This window comes from Vicugna pacos, chromosome 9 (genome assembly GCF_048564905.1).
Source record: "Vicugna pacos chromosome 9, VicPac4, whole genome shotgun sequence".
Lineage (NCBI taxonomy): Eukaryota > Metazoa > Chordata > Mammalia > Artiodactyla > Camelidae > Vicugna > Vicugna pacos.
This window is the reverse complement of record NC_132995.1, coordinates 19,731,431-19,749,344: the sequence shown is the minus strand read 5'-3', so window position 1 is coordinate 19,749,344 and position 17,914 is coordinate 19,731,431. Positions and strand designations below refer to the sequence as shown.

Below are 17,914 nucleotides of genomic sequence, written 5' to 3'. Positions count from 1 at the left end.
TGTTTTCTTAGACTGCCATGTAATTTTTGATTGCATGTCAGACATTGTAGTGAAAATTATGGAGACTCTTGATGATGTTACCTTTCTTCAAAGAGGGATAAGTTTTCTTTAAGCAGTCAGAGTACTAGTGGATCAACACAACTCAGGTGAGTGTTGGTTTTGGATTTTGTTACAGCTGGTCTGTTTCAATTTTGGTCTCATTCCTAGCATGTAACACTTATTCCTAAGGCATAGCTTTAATTCCACATGGAGTATATCTTTTTCATAAATTACGTGATCATGTATGTGTAGTTCTGTTATTCTTCTGTTCTGTTTCATTGGATTATGTGCCTGTACTTGTACCAGTACCACACTTTCTTACTAGGTCTTGATACAGTAAAATTCCTTAGCTTTGTTGTTCAAAATTGCTTTGACCTTTTGCTTTTTCACGAGTATTTTAGAATTAGCTCTTCAGTACTCACAAAATAGGCTGCTAGGGTTTTACTTGAATTGCATTGAATCTGAAGATGAGTTTGGGGAGAACTGACCTGTTTACAATCTTAAGTTTTCCAGTCCATGGACGTGGTACATCTTTTCATTTATTTAGTTCTTTTGTAACTTCTTTCAGTATTTTAAGTATATCAGTTTTGCATGTCTTTTAGAGGTATCCATAGATAATTTTTTTAAATTGCATTTTGCAATTTGCTGTTCATCTTTTGCTGGTATGTAGACATATACTTGAGTTTTGTATACTGATTGTTAAATTTACTTGATTTCTGTAATTACTTGTCTGTATATTCTGATAGTATGTGTATAGATACATACAGTCATGTTGTCTGCATAATAAGTTTTATTCTTTACAGTTTGTTAGGCTTTTATTATTTTGTTGCCTTATTGAATGATCTAGGATCTTTAATATAGTGTTGAATAAAAGTAGTGGTAGTAGATTTCCTTATCCTGTTCTGCATATGAGGGGAACAACTTTAAATATTTTACCATTAAAAATAATGTTTGTTGTAGGCTTTTGGTGGATAACTCCCTAAGGAAATGTTCTGTTCCTAGTCTCCTAGTTTTATCATGAATGAGTGTTGAATTTGATCAAATGCTTTTTCTATGTTTATTAAGATGTTAATGTAGTGAATTACTTTGATTTTTAAAAATACTGAAACACTATTGCTTTCCTGGAGATAGCTCCCTAGTTTATGATGTGTTTATCTTTAATACAGTGCCACATTAAATTTCATATTTTTTTTCCTTGTAATGTCCAGGGTTAGGTTTTGGTTTCAGTGTCATGCTGACCTCATAAAACAACTATCATTTTTTGTGTATTTTATAAAAAGACTTTGTGTACTATTGGTATTGATTTTCACTGAAGTGTTTGGAGTAATTTGTTGGTGAAGCTGTCTAGGCCTTATATTTTCCTTGTATGGTAATTTTTAAATATGAAAATATCTGTTGGTTTGGTAGTGATGTCCTCTTTTTAATTTCTGTTATTTGCAATTTGTATGTGTCTTTTTTCTTCTTGATTTGTCTTCCTAGGGGTTTACCAGCCTTAATCAATCCTTTTAAAGAACTAATTTTTGACTTTTTTGATTTTTCTTTTATAAGTTGTCTTTATTCTTCATTGATATCTGCTTTTATGTTGTTCCTCCTTTTAAAAATTTCCCATTGGCTGTAATTTTTTTTCCTAGCTTCTTGAGATAAAAGCTACCAGAGATGAAAAAATCGTTTATTGTTACTATTCTTTCTTTACGATGTATGTATTTTGCATTTTAAATTATTCTCAATCATTACTTTAGATATTGCATGAGTTTTGTGTGTTTTTTCATTAGTTAAAATATTTCCTAATTTTTATTGTGATTTGTTCCTTGACCCACAAGTCACTTACAAACATGTTTCTTATTTTCCACACACTGAATATTTTTTACTTTTCTGTCGTTGTTATCATATTTAATTCTTTTCTGGTCAGAGAACACATTTTGCAACACTGAAATTTAAGACTAGCCTCAGGCCTAGTATATTATCTACTTTGGTTAATGTTCCATAAGTTACTTGGAAAGAGTATGAATTCTGCAGTTTTTGAGTTCTGTGTATGTTTGTTAGCTCAACTTGATTGAATGTTTCTCAATTATTTTGTATCCTTGTTAATTTTTTTTGTTTGTGAGTTCTGTCAGTTACAAAGAGATGTGGGTTTAGAATCTCTGCTATGGTTGCAGACTTATATTTTCCTCTATTTTTTCAGCCTTTGCTTTATACATTTTGAAGTTACATTATTTGGTGCATACACATTTAGGACTGTAATAACTTCCTGGTCAATGGACATTTTTATCATTCTGAAATATTTTTGTCTCTGGTGATGTTTCTTGCCTTCAGATCTCCTTTGTTGAATATTAGAATGGCCACATCAGCATATTCTGCTTTTTTTTTTCCATGAACTTCAGTCTGTGTGCAAAGCGTGTTTCTTGTAAACAACATATAGTTGTGGTTTTAAAAACTCAGCCTGGACATCTTTTTATTTCATTTAGGATATTTAGTCAATTTCTGTATAATAGAACTACTGATATATTTAGTTTCATTTTATTGTCTTTCTACTTGACTTTCTATTATTTTTAAAACTGTAGAATATGCATAACAATTTGTCATTTAAATCATTTTAAGTGTACTACATTCACATTGTGGCACAACCATCACCCTCATCCAGCTCCAGAACTTTTTTATGTTGCAAAACTAACACTGTCCTTTAAACAATAACTCCTCATTATCCATTCTCTTATTCCCTGGTAGCTACCATTTTACTTTGTCTCTGTGAATTTGATTACTCTGGGTATGTTGTATAAAGTGGAATAATACAGTAGTTGTCCATTTGTACTGACTTGTTTCACTTAGCATAATGTCTTCAAGGCTGATCCATTTTATATCATGTATTAGAGTTTTTTCTTTCAAAGGCTGTATAATATACCACATTTTGTTACTCATTCATCCATCAGTGGACATGGGTTTCTTTCAGTTTTTGACTGTTGTGAATAATTCTGCTATGAACATGAGAGTGCCAATGTCTGAGTCCTTGCTTTTGATTGTTTTGGGTCTATACCAGCAGTGGAATTGCTGGATTATGCGATAGTTCTGTGTTTCATTTTTGAGGAACTACCATACTGTTTTCCACAGTCGCTGTACTATTTTACATTCCCACCAACAGTACATAAAAGTTCCAATTTTTCCACATCCTTGCCAACACTTGTTATTTTCTTTTTTTAACAGACATCCTAATGGGTGTGAAGTGGTGTCTCATTGTGGGTCAGTTTTACCCACTTTTATGTTCTCTTTTCTCTCCGCCTTTTTGGGTGCCTTCCTTTGATTTAACCAGATAACCATATTGTATTTTCTCCCTTCTGTTAACTTGTTCATGATACATTCTTTTTACCATAGTACCTTAATACTCTGTTTTACATATGTGTTACCACTAAATATACTATATATTTACACTGTGCTTTTTTCCTATCCTTTTTTCACTAGGGAAACTTTTCCTAGAGATTGCAGCATGCATTCATTTATCCATTTCCCCTCTTGCATTATTACTTCCATGCATTTTAATTTTATGTGTTTTAAACACAATACAATTTAATTGTTCTGTGCAGTCAATACTAATTTGCCTTTACTTTTTTGTTGTTACCTAAATAGTTGCTTTTTAGTTCTTTCTGCATTTCTGTTACTCTGAATACTTGTAGTTCTTCCCCCTCCTCCAGCTTTATTGAGAGATAATTGAAATATGCCATTATGTAAGTTTAAGGTGTAGTGTGTTGTTTTGATAACATTTATATATTGCACAGTGATTACTGCCTTAGTATTAGATAACACCTCTATCACATTGTATAATTTACCTGTAGTGTTTCTTCCAGTGAAAATCTGCTGGTGCGGAATTTTGTTTCTGTGTGAAAATGTTTTTTATTTTTCCTTCATGTTGGAGGGTCTGTTTGCTCTGTGCATAATTATAGATTTTCAGTTATTTTTTTCAGCTCTTCAAGATTTTATCCTATTCTCTTCCAAATTCTGTCATTTTTTTCACTGAAGTTAGCTCTAGCTCTGACTCATCTTGTTGCTCCTTTGAAGGCACTATATCACCTCCCTGCTCCTTCTCCCCCTTGCTGCTTATAACGTTTTCTCTTTTTCTTTGGTTTTTATCAGTGTAACTATATTGTGCCTTGATACAACTTTTAAAAAAATTTCTCTTGCTTGAAGTTCTTAGAGCTTCTTGAATCTTTTGTTTAATACCTTCCTCTCAGTTTTAGAAAATCATGTCATGATCTGTTCAAATATTGCTTCTGCCATTCTCTCTTCCCTCTGTGGATCATTAATTGTACAGTATTTCATATGTCTCACATTAATCCTTTTCTGTATTTTCCATTTTTTGTTTTTAAATCTTTGGGCTTTAATCTGGATGTAGTACTGACCTGTCAGCCAGTTCAAAAATTGTGACTTTTGTGTTTAATCTCCTGTTACTATCACATATTGAGCTCATTTTAGATGTTTTAGTTATAGATTATACATTTGATTCTTGTATAGATACTAATTCTCTGGTGAAATATGCTATCTTTTCATATATTCTCCCATCTTTTCCACTATTTTCTTGAGTGTATTAATAATTTTATTTTAATGTCTTAGTTTGTTAACTCCACTATGTAGATTGCATGTTTGGCTCTTTGGTTTTTCTTCTTGATATCTGTTCATATGGTCCTGTTTTTTGGTATCTTTGTTTTTTTAGTTAACTGCTAATGTAAATGTCATTGAAGCATTTATAATGAAATGTTAATTTAATTAATCTTTTAGCATCTTTAACATTGTACGTACTCCTGAAGATGATACCTTCCTCTGGAAAAGCTTCACCCTTTCTTCTGCAATTGATAAAGTGGGGATTGGTTGGTTACTTTAATCCAGGCAGGTACTGAGTGGAGTACAGGCTGGGTTTTGTTTTAGTAAGGTATCAGCTACCTTTGATTCCTTCTTGGCTTTTATCTGAAAACCTAGTTTGCTCACCAGACTTCTTCCTTCGAAGGCTTCTAAACTCTTAAGTAGTGTCTTACTGGTACCCTGGACTCTGCTTTTCGGAGTTTCAGTTTAGCTCTTTGGCCTTTTCAGCTTCAGAATTTGATAAATGCCATGAGAGGGAAACCAGCCGTACGCTTGAGACCTTGCATGTCTCTGATTTTGTTACTACAGCCTTCTCAGACTACTTTCAGTTTTTGCTCAGGACGAATCATAATTCTCAGCGTCTTCTCTGTGCCTAGAGTTGCCCAAGAAAAAAGCATCAGCTCACTTCTCCACAGTCATCTCTTACTTAGTCCATTTTGTTCTCATTGCTTTGAAAACTCTTAGATGCCTTTTAAGAGACGATTTTGTATTCATCTAGCTTTTCCAGTTTTCAGAGGGATTATTGGTTTGTCATAAGCTTTTTGTCCCTACGTGGAGGTAGAAGTCTGGACTGAGTTAAGCTACAGAGCTGCTTAGCAGTGATTTAGTATTAATTTTGCTGTAGTCTCACTGATGGTAGGGTTTCTTTAAATAAAAATTTACTCCTTTAATTGGTGCAAGATGGCATTGCAAAGATTGCTTTAATTTGACTTTTTTGTTACTTGTGAGGATATGTTTTCCCCATCATTCAGCTATTTGTATTTATTCTTTAATGACTCGTTTTCTTTGGTATCTTCACAGGCATATTCTCATTCTAATCTATGTGGTTTATTACTCTGAAATTTTCTTAATCAGTTGTAAACCATTGAAATCCTTGGAAGAAAGTTTATAAAGTATTTAGTATGAGAAGTCAGGAGGAACTCGAAAGGTAGAGTTATTTTGTTTGTGTGTACATGTTTTGTCTTCTCGTACATTTATTTGGTTACTTTGTAGATCAGCTCCTTTAGATTTAGTTTGTGCAAATCCCATAGTGGTCAGCTTTTCAGGTCTGGAATCTGTTATCACTTCAGCCTCTCTTTATGTGCAGAGTAATTTTGTTTGGCCCAGTTAGTGTCAGATATCTATCCTCTCTATTCACAGTGGCTGCCACTGAAGAAATGAGATCCTCTGCCTGTTGTAAATGGGAGGAGGACACGGTTTCAGGGAGTAAGCTATGGGAATGGAGAGGAAATGATTAACATCTCTAGTAAAACTGGGCAAGTGTATTTCACATTCAGAAATACAGCTCACAGTCTTCTGCCACAGTTCAGAAATCTTAAAAACTGAAAACGAAGATACTCTTAAGTTTGTGGCATAGTCATTTGTTGATGCAACTGATTTGAGTGAGGCGTTTTGTTCCACTTACTTAAATATTTGTGTCTTTCATTGCAGATGATGTTGTACTTGGTATAGGGTGGTGTCCTACTGGGGTTGTTCCGTAGTGTGTGATGTGTGTAATGTATTACCTTACTAAATCATGAAACCTTCTAAATTGAGGAATACGTCTGTTCCTGAGGCTTTTGGCTGAATGATTGTAGACCTGCACTTCTTTAAAAGGACACTTACTGTATGGCAGGTGTGTATAGTGGTGAATGAAGTAGACCTGGCCCATGCTTAATTGAGCTTTGAGCCAGTACAGCTAGTACAGAGTTTCCTGGGTACCTAATTCAAATAATCCCAGAAACAGAACCCTCCAAACATGTCAGGGTCTTCATTCCTGGAAATGTTGCTGGATGTCTGTGTTTCCCAGTCTTAAGTACTTACAGTGTGGGAAGACTGTATATTTACTAGAATACTTGGCATTATAAGTAATAAATAATTGAAAACAAAAAAAGAGCCCTAACTTGTAGGTAAAGCCAAGAAAGGAATGAGATGCACAATACCAAAGCATGGTAGACATAGTCTAAGATTTGTGTAACAAGAAAGACTGGATTTGAATATGAGAAGTGCATTAGAAGCCTGGGTAGGAGAAAACTGGGCTAAATGTAAAAGTAAGGATGAAGATGATCATTTTGATTCCATCCTAGCTACATTTTGGAAAGAACATTTATGTTTTAACAATGGCTTGTGATTGGAGTGGCAGTTCTGTTATTTTCACTTTTCAGCATATTTAGAAAGTAAATTTGTTTAAAATTTTTATATGGAAAATTAAGTTTACTGTAATTTATTACTGTTTATTGCTATTTTTTGTTAGTATCCTGAAGTCAGTTCCTCCCTTTTTTGCAGAGATGTTTGTTTAAAAGACCTTTAATATTTTGTTGATTTTGTTGAAGTGTACTTCTTGTATACTTTGGTGGTGACATACATCTGTTTAATTAATTGACAATGTGTCCTTTAAGAAACAGTTGTCAGTCTTTTGTTGCCAGACAGTAGTGTATGTCCAGTATCTATTGGCTTTAGCCACCACTGATAACTTTTTCCTTCTTGACTCAGTGGCCTTAAAACTCAAAATTACATAATCTGTTTTGAAGACAAGCTAGCAAGAGAAGCATACCATGTGGACAGCTCTGATTAGTACAGTCCTCAGATTGGTACTTGTTACATTAACCCCTACAGGAGGAATTTGGAATTGCAGTATAGTAGGAAAAGTTTTAGAAGTAAAGCATTTTTGAGAGAAGTATCATTTGAGGCTTAGGCAGACTTACCCTTTTAGTCTTTCTATTCCAGTCTGATTTTAATATGGCTCTGTAATTAATAGGGAAAAACTCATAGGTTGATGCCCCCTTGTGGTCTATTACCAAAACAAATAGCACAAATGGAAATAAGTAATGGTGGTCTTAATACACGTTAAGTCATTCATTCCTTTCTTTATAAAATTATTTTTAAAAAGTGACTTCTGAGGAATAACAACAAAGGAAAATTATTCCTTATTCTATATACTTCGTTGATTTTAAGATTTATCAAGTGTTACTTTAACTCTTTGTAACAGAATGTGCATATGTGTTAGCTGGATACTGATCTAAGTTAAAATGGGTTGTTGGGTGGGCTGTCTATCATTGTCATCTGGGCATCCAGCTCAATTAGTTATAAGTACCTTAAAAATATGATGAGATGTGATAGTAATTACAGGGCTAACCCACTACCCTCTTCCCCCAAACAAGCACACATGCACACAAAGGTAAATGGGGCTTGGGAAATTTGTTGTTTATACTTAGTTGCTTGATCTGAAAGGGCCAGTAGTTATATGAGGCATTGGAAGAAATAAAGATTTTTATTAGTGAATTGGTCAATTTAAGCTTATTTGATTTTCCTGACAATATTTTCAAGGTCTGGTTTGTGTGTGAAGTGTGGGTTCGTGAAGGAGCTGGAGGAGAAGTAGCAGCATCATTAGTGTTTTAAGAAAGGAAGACTGAAGGTATAACCAGATGCTTTTCATACCCAGTAAGATGCATAATGGTTGGAAGCAGTCAATACAGTGAGCATGGGCTTTGAGATTAGATAGGCTTGGTTTTAAAACTGATTTTATCTCTTACCTATTTTTGGGCGGTTGTATAATATTGGGGAAGTTACTCCATTTCTCAACATGGGTTTTTTCTCTTTAAGAAGAGGGTGAAACCTACCTTATTGAACTATTTTGTCATGCGAAGTCTTGTCATGTATCACTGTTAATATTACTCTAAGGGTCAGCTTGTATGGACAACAAAGTAATGAAATTTTTTTTATTGTTTTGTTTTTCAGAAGTTGCTTTTAGAACTAGGCTCGCTATCTTATAGTCATTTTATTTAATACTTAAAGAAATTAACCTGATTCCATTTTCAGAAGAAATAGAGTTATTTGGAGTTATTTTACTTGGTAAAAAATCCTTTTTAAAAACACAGATAGGTTCAACTTTGAGTCGTAAGATTTTCTCCCTTCCTAAATTTTCTTTGGCAGTTAAGTTGCAAAATTTACTATTTAAAAAAAAATGATTTGCTGTAAAAAAGAAGAAAACTAGAAAGATATCTCACAATGTAAATACAAGCTGCTTAGGTTCAAATGCTTTTTGGAATTAGGTGGGCTATGAATCATATAAACAAAGGTAACTGTAGACATACCATTAGAAGGCTGTTGTATATATCCACACCTGCTTGCTTCTTTTACCTTTTCTTGTATTTCTTTGGTTCAGAGAATATGTAGCCTATATTTGGATAATGCCTAACTGAAAACTCTTATTCTGACCTCTGTATATAACTAATGAAGATTTTAATGTAAGATAATATTTTGATAGTGACAATTTCTCTTGTAAATTATGACATGGATTTTTGTTGTTTTATCCTTGAATATCTGTTCTTGAGGAGACTTATTTTAAGAAAGAAAAGGGGTGGGGGGAAAATAGCTACAGAATAGTGGAGAGTAGATTGTGGAGGGTGATGGCAAGAATACGTGCCATTCTACCAGGAACTTGTTTTTTAAACATAAAAAGCATATGTGCCAAATTTACATATTTACTAATTAAAAAGGCTTCCTGGAAACATTAAGTAGACTTATCTTCTATAACCTTTAACACTGTCACTAATGGATATTGCATAGAAAATTTCATCGAAGGTCCTTTAAATAATGTAAATGATTATGAATATGTAACTAGTTAATATGCAGCTACGAAAGGATTATCATGTAGAGGTTAATGAACATTCTGCTCTTATGGTTTGCAGGGCTTTTCTTTTTGTGCTTTTGGCTCACTTCATGCTTGGAAACACATGCATTGGGATTGGAAAGCACCCTGACTGTTTTTGGGTCTCATCTTTTAATGGGGTTGTTAAATAGAAACTTTATAAAAAGGGATTCATGAAGATTTTTCTCTTTTTCAATTTACATTTAATTCTGTTTGTCTATTTTATAATTACTGCCGAATCAGAAATAGTGAAATGGATTGATGTGGTTTTAGCCTAGCTCTTCCAGATGTAAAGTCAGTGCTCTATTATATATTATCACTGTTATTAAGTGTTGCTCTGTGATTGATACTTACTGAGAGATCTTTATTCTAAGGCCTACTTTTTATGCTGAGTTAATGCGTAGTATGGTTGGATATCTGATTACAGCATGTATTTTGGTACAGGATTGCTGCCTTAGTATTTAAAATGTCCTAAAGGAAGACATTTACTTCAGGAATTAAATGTTATAATAGAGGAATTTAGTGACAGGCCAAAAAAAAAAATTCTTGTGATTTTTGGGTGAAACATTGAGCTTATACAAGATACAATATGGGTATTTAGAACAGTGAACTAGAGCAGTGTTTCAGACTACATAATACTGCTGTCTTTTTCACGTGGCCTTATATTAAGCATTTGGTTTTTATCCTTTAGTTTCTCTGTCCTTAAAATGGTGTTACAGTATTTGAGATTATTGTTTAAACATTTTTATTAATGGGCAGTTTAAAAGCATGTTTAGTAATCTTTGAAAATGGTGCTATTTTTTAAATTGCCATTTTTTTTTCCATATTGGTTAGTGTTCTTAATTTGTCTTCTGACCATTTTGAGAATCTACTGAAATCTCGAAGGAAAATAAATAACTTCTATGCTTAATTTTGTTGTGTTGGTATTATAAACATAGTTTAAACTGGCCATGGAGTGCTGAAAATTTTATCATAATTCACTGGTGGAACAAATGGGCTGTTCAGAGCATCTCTTTATCCCAAGTATTTCTTCTTGAAAATGTATGAAGAATCACTGTAGTCATTTTTAATGCGTCAGAATAAAAATTACAGGTGAAAACACTTGGAGATATACTGACAAAATAAAATAATTTCACTACTGTCATTTTTTTAAAATGAAAACATGGATGTTACGCTGGTTTTTTGTTATTTATAACATTTGCGTATTCTACAAAATATGTAACATTGAAAACAGGTCTGCAGATTGAACAAAATACTAGTTATCTCATATCATATGTCACCTAATAGTTATGAAGAGGGTTTTGTACCAAAATATGAATTGGAAAGATGTAATTTGTCCTGCAGTTATCGGCCTGCATTAGAGGGGTATGATAAAGTGTGCTGCTTAAAAGCTAACATTCACAGCTCTGTGCATTTGACAAATAAAAATGTATATTGAGATGCTATTAGATCTGTAAAGCCACTGTTCTAGTTTTCTGATATAATGATTTTGTAGCTTTGTGCATAGCCCTGTTTTTTCATGAGTAGTTATCTGTTTTCATGACAGGTGGTCACTGACTGCCAAGAGAAAATCCAGCATTGGTGAGTGAAAGATGGTTTTATTACTTTCTGAAATATTAATGGGGTCACCTGTTTGTATTTAAATAAAGCATATTTTTGGTATTCCGTAATTAAATTCTAGTAATCGCCATTTTGAGTCCTTTTGATACGAATTTATATTGTCTTTACCATTTACTGAATTATTTGTTCCCTGAGCTTCTTAAGTTGTGCCACCATTTGTGTTTAATTGCCTTTATTTTCCCTTTTTTTCCTTCTTCTTTTTAAGTTAAAATAATATTACTGCTATTATGAAGTGGAGACTGAGACATTTTTGAACCTGACTAATCACAGAGAGCTCTATTTTGGGACTATTTTTAATATATGTAGTAGAATAATAATTAGAATCAGTTGTTTTAGAATAATGATGGAAATATGCACAGGTACATTTTCCCAAAGTTTGAAAAATCTAATTAATTGCCTGCACCTCAGAGCTTGCTTTATAGACCGCACATTTTTACAGTGCAGAGAGAAAGCTAGCCTGTCTATTTTAATGTGCTAATCTATAGTTAATAGGACGATGCTTGGTAAATAACACACTTTCCTGTGTCTTCTGAGGAAAATGTTCAATTTAATGGTGAATAAAATCTTATAATACGAGTTGTCATGAGGTATAGCTGTTGATCTTACAGATATCAAATTACAGTATATCCGTGCTGTGTTTACGAAGATTTTACTGAGAGAACAACAGGAGCTGTCTTGATTATTGTCTGCAGGGTTATTGCAAAATCATGGTAACTGCCCCTTTAGTGGTGAGATTAAACCTTTGGTTATACACCATCAAGCATATAATATTTTAAATTTATTTTAAGAGGCTTTCTCTTCATGCCTGAGAGATCTCCAAGGAAATAATTTATAGTTAGTGTATATCAAATGTTTTTTGGTTTAAATGCACATAGTCTGCAAGCAGTGGATAAGAGTAAAAATCGGTGCAATCTGTATACATCATCTTATTAAATTCTGACTTTTGGCTTGCAGAAATAATCTAAATGATATCCATTTTATAAATAAAAATTCAGGGACTTCATTAATCTTCAATAAATGCAAAGTTGTAGTTGCATCCACTGGTGGTGTAAGTCTGTCAACATTTCCGTAATGGACCATTCGCTTTTCATTATACATTCAGTCCAGGTTAAAACTCGAAATGCAAGTCCTCGGTCAGAGAATTAACCATTTCCGCCCTGCTAATTTGGCCAAAGTGATCCATTTTGCAAATAATTTCCAGGGGAAGTTTTATTAGTGTGGACTTCCCTCTATTGGGTTTGATAGGGAATTCAAAAAATTAAAAGGTTGGATTCACTCAGAACAGATACTAATTTACCCAAATGTGTGAATAACAACTTGCTTTTCTGCTTTGTTTTGTAAGATGCTTTCCCTGTTTGAGAACTCTTTAAGGCTATGGGGCATGTTTTCATCCTTTTGTCCACAGCCCTCCTACTGTTTGGCATGTTATAGGCACTTAATAAATGTTTGAGTAAATGAAGACCAAATATTTGACTATTTTATATGTAACATTTTAGTTTACAGGTACTATAGTAGTACACAAGTCTGATGAGCATTGACAGACAGAAATGTGACATTTATTTCAGGGCAGATTAGTGTGACTCTCAATCTCAATTTCCACTTATCCATAGTTCTCCAAACTATAGAAGCTTAGCATATTTATCTCCATATATCTTAAAGTAATATGTTATCTATATATTAACATTTTAAAATAATTTTTTCCAGTTAGAACTTGCTTTTTCCTTTAAATTATTTTTAATATGGCTCAGGGAACAAACATTTATGTTTATTTTTAATGCGGATCTGATATTGCTAGAATCCAAATGGCCAGTGAATTCACCAATTTATTATATTAAAAAACTGAAACCAGGTGTCTCCATTCCTCTGAAAGCTATGAAATTGCTATTTGGGAGCACTGTGGAAGTCTTGTGATATTTTTATTATCTTAATTCTATAAACAATGATTGCATTATTACCATATGCCAGTATTATACTGCTGTTTGGAACTGAAAGACCCTGCCATGGAGGAATTCATAGTTAGACACTAAACATGGAAATCACAAAGATTTTGGGTTACTTGGTTAGAGATAGAAAGCAAGAATGGAGGTTGGAGCTATTTTAATTTATATTTTATTTATTTATTTATTTATTTATTTATTTATTTATTTATTTATTTATTTATTTATTTATTTTTTGAGCTGTTCTTAAGGGTGTCTCACACACTGCTTTTAAAAGCGTGTTGCTTTTCACTCTGACCCTTGGTCAGAGTTGCTTGTTTGTGCAATTTTAAAGGATTCTTTAAGGGATGAGTAATGAATATTGTAGGCTTCAAACAATCAACTTAAAATTCTTTTAAAAAATATAGGACACAAAGTAAAGATATTTGTAGAAAAGTAGGAATAGAAATGGTTTGGGGCATTAAGGTCTGCCCCCAAAAATCTCTTTCAGAAATTAATTCAAATCCCAGAACTTTGTGACCTACAGACATTTATAGTATTTGCTTAATTAATAACAGATTAAAAGATGTTTGAGCCTAATAGTTAAGAATTTGTGTAACATTTTTAGAGCTAATCGTGGTTTTCAATTTAGTGAAGATTTAAGAAAATTTTAGATAAAACTTGTTTCCCTTATAATCCTTTTTACTTATCTCAGAAAATAAGGTATTGTAAAATCCATGCACTATTTTCTCATTAAAATGTGGATATACTTCCTACCGTTTGATCCACTAAGGGCTGAGTATTCTGTTTATAGATTATTTATAATTTTTTTAATCTTTTTAATTCTTCGCTAAAGAGCATGGAATTTGTAGTCACAGACCTGCATTTGAAATTTGTCATTTACTAATTTTGTAACCTTGGGTGAATTACTAAGATTTCTTAGTTTTCTTCTTATAAAGTGATGATGGTACTACTTGAAGAACAAGTGAGATAATGTCTACAGAACACCCAGACTGGCACCCAATTAATATTAATAGTAGCTCTGAAATCTTTTTTGAGAAGTTTGTCAGATGAATAAAGAAAAAAAAAATCACAAAACCCTCCAAAGCTTTGTAAATATTCCTGAATATTTTGTAGTCACACCATTATCTTCTCTTACCATGATGGAGAGATGGCTTCCTGAGTGGTATTGTTAAGGTTTTACATTAATGTTTTTAAATAACTTTTATTATGAAGAAATTCAGGCAAAAGGTGAGTAGGGTACTGAACTCACATGTACCCATTACTCGGCTTCAATGATTATCAACTCATGGTTTCATCTGAACTGTTTGTTTTCTTTTTTAGAGGGTAGAGAGGGGAGTTAACTAGGTTTATTTATCTATTTATTTTAGTGGAGGTACTGGAGATTGAATCCAGGACCTGGTGCCTGCTAAGCACACGCTGTACCGCTGAGCTATACCTTCCCACCTGTTTGTTTCCTTTTAAACAGCCTATCCTACTCTCTACTCCCACTTCCAACTATTTTGACATGAATCTGAAACATATCATTCCACCTGGGAATATTTCAGTATATATCCGAAAGACATAAAAGGTTCTGTATTAATTTTTTAAAATTTAAGTTAAAAAATTTTAAATTAGGCACTATATATAGTTCAAAATTTAAGAAGTACAAAAGGGTATAAATGATATCTAGTTTCCTTCTTCCCCTTGTCTTCTAATTCTCATTTCTTTTCTTTGTAAACAGCTGTTGTTTTTTTTTTAACCAGTTTCCTCATCTTTTCAGAAATTGTGTAAGGGCTTTGTGTGTGTGTACGTATTTGTGTATGTATGTGTATTCATCCACATGTTTATATATATTATGCTCCCATGCTTTGACAAAAGTGAAGTCAGACTGTATACTGTTCATTTAATACTGTACTTCAGAGATTGTTTCTAATCATTAACTCTTATTCTTTATTTTATTCCATGAACTTTATTATGTGTCAGATGTCTAATTCTTAGAGTCACTAAATATTTTTTGGTACTAAGTTTTTAAAAATAAATAATGACCACATCACTGAGAGTATGGCTTCTACAACTCAAAATCTATCCTTACTAAGCTGTTATATCCATTATTTATTTTTCTTTAATAAAATTATTAACTTAAATTTACTAGCTTAAAACAACAGCCAAAATTTACTAGCCTAAAACAAAACCGTTCACTTGTATATGGTTCTGTGGCTTTGCACATTGGGCTGAACTTGCCTGTGTTGTGTTCTGCTGATCTTGTTCAGGCTCGCTCTTGTGGTCGCATCCGTTTGGTAGCTGGGTTGTCCCAAATGGCCTCACACAAGTCTGGTGGCTGTTGCTGGCTGCTTGCTGGGCCTCTCCCTCCATGTGCTCTTTTACCTGGCTTACTTTATGTGATTATACAAGGGCAGCAAGAATAGAAGCTGCAAGGCCACATTTTGCTGGTCATAGAACTCATAAAACTAGCCCAAGTTCAAAAGGTGGGGAAATAGACTCCACTTGATGGTGGGAGGAGTGACAAAAGCATTTATGGTTATTTTTAACGTGCTATAGACGACTTTTATTTAACATGTCCCACAGGAAAAAGAAGTCTCATTACTTGTGTTGATTTCTGAGAATTAAATGCAGTATGTGATGCCGGCTGCATGCGGATCATCTGTATGTTAGGCATTGTTTGTAATCATAAATTGTTTGCATAGGAATTGTAAAAAAATTACTGTCTTGCTTCCTTCAGATCATCTTAAGAGAGTTTTAAGTAGTAAAGATAGCTATAAAATTACCTTAAGCAGACCTAAATGAAAATATAGAAAAAGGTATTTTATGTTGTTCAGATGTTTAATTTTGAAAGAATAGCTTTAAATTTGGATATGAAAATTCTGAGACACTTGAGCATGTGAAGTTTGAGAGGGAGGTTGTAAAGCAAATCTTGACATTTGTTATTTTTCAAAGGAAACAGGACAAAAAATATTGTTTAAAGGAAAAGAATAGTTTCTAGTATAGATTATAGTCACAGTACACAGTGGGAAATACCCAAGAAAACATGACAAAATATTTTAAAATTACAAGTGAAGATTTGATAATTTTTTATTCCTCTTTCAAAGTTAATCAGTACAAATGGATGGATATCTTTATCTCTGATGTTTCTCTGGGATACCTTGCCCCACAGAAGCACTGAACTATTTTCTGACAGTGCCCTGGTTTATCGGATATTTCTCATGAATTACCTGAAACAATGTTTTGTTGACTTCATGTGCTTACATAAAATTTTATTTTTTATGCATAATTATGAAATATTGATCTGCATACCTTTAATACTTTTTAATCATTATTCATGATGATGACTACATTTCTCAGTGTTAGGTACATTTGGAAACCGTGTATTTCAGAGTCCCCATTTTACTGACCATAGAGTTTTCAATCACTGTTTTGTATAGGACCTTCCCTTCAGGCTTTTTCATTTTTATATGTTGCTTACCTTTCTCCAGTGGAGCAGAGAGCAACTTCCAAACTTCCTGAAGGTTTTACATACTTTTCTTATTGGAAGTTCTCTAGTTATTAATGACAGTGTCATTGGGGCAAGGGGAAGATGGAGTAATCGTGTATACAAATCCCCTTCTCTGACATTCTTCAAGTCTCTACAGTTGTTTTTTTTTAATGGTGTCATGTTTTAGTACATGAGTTGGGATGTTAAATAAGCTTTGAAATTTTTTGTGTGTGATGTTCCAAAGCAAATTAAGATGCAAAAAAAATGACTGAAGTTGAATGTTTTAAGAGTAATTTTTTAAGAAACAAAATCTGTGTTAAGTTTTTAATTTTTTATTCTGAATATAAAATGAATACACATTTATGGAAAGGTTGAAATAAGAAAAGAGTAAACTTACAATTCCAAAAAGAAGCTGATTCTTTCTCTTCAAAACGTTTTGTTTTATTCTCGTCAGCTTCTTAATTCTATGAGTGTTTATGTTACTAAGGTCAAATTGTAAATGCTTAATGCTTTTTTTTTTTAAAAAAAAAAGTTAATGATTTTTAACTGTAATTAAAACTTATTACTTCTAGGAGGCCCCTATTCTTTGTTTTTGGAAGAACCACACTAGTTTAATAGTCAATACATTTCTGAAAATAAAAGGCAAAATTATTTGTTATAGGGGAATTTTTTCCTCCAAAGAGTTTAAACTGTTATAAAAAAATCACTAGTTACGTCGTATCATTTAGAACATAGTCTTTGATGATGTATTTCCAGCATCCACTTGCATTAGTTCACAATTTCCATGATCAGCTGAAGCCTAGTGAATATTTTGGTGTATCGGATTGAGGCTGCACTGCGATTTGATTTGGGTGCCTGATGGTTTTCCATCTTTGTCTTAATTATATTAGGTCTGAAAACTACACTTGTTTGTTCTCTTGAGTTTTTTCATTTTCTATTCATTTTTATTTAATTTTTATAAAGTGATAGCAGTGTACAATAAAACTTTCAAGCACAGAGGATGAAGGTGTAAATATTGCAGCAGCAATGCTTGATTGAGAGGTGAATCACTCATGGATAATCCAAAGTTCATGTTCATTTTGAGATACAAAAGTCTAAATTCTAGTATACAAAAGACAACAGAGGGGTGGGTATCAGAGAGGAAAATGTAAGCTGTAAAAAAAAATTGAGGCATGTGTACGATTTAACATTTTTATTAATTCATATTGAACTTAGACCAAATTGGTGATAGTTTACCCACTTTTCTTTTTTCTTTGTGTCTAAATAAAGTGAGTTAAAGAAAATTTTGAGAATGTTATATATTTGGTGGGTTCAAAATCAGGATTGCTTTTTTTTAAATTTATTTTTTTAACTGTTATAAGACTTCTTGAG

The 17,914-nt window shown here is 32.8% G+C and overlaps 1 protein-coding gene across 3 annotated transcripts in view; it reads left to right on the top strand.

Annotated features, from left to right (window-relative positions):
* URI1 (URI1 prefoldin like chaperone) overlaps window positions 1-17,914 on the top strand; it is a 71,675-nt gene that overhangs the window by 22,387 nt on the left and 31,374 nt on the right. For 2 of the 3 annotated variants that reach the window (XM_072967284.1, XM_072967283.1), the window contains exon 2: window positions 11,061-11,095. The exons of the other annotated variant lie outside the window; for it this stretch is intronic. In XM_072967284.1, the coding sequence (XP_072823385.1) occupies window positions 11,061-11,095 (35 nt within the window). The remainder of the gene's footprint in view (window positions 1-11,060; window positions 11,096-17,914) is intronic. 3 annotated transcript variants of the gene reach the window in all.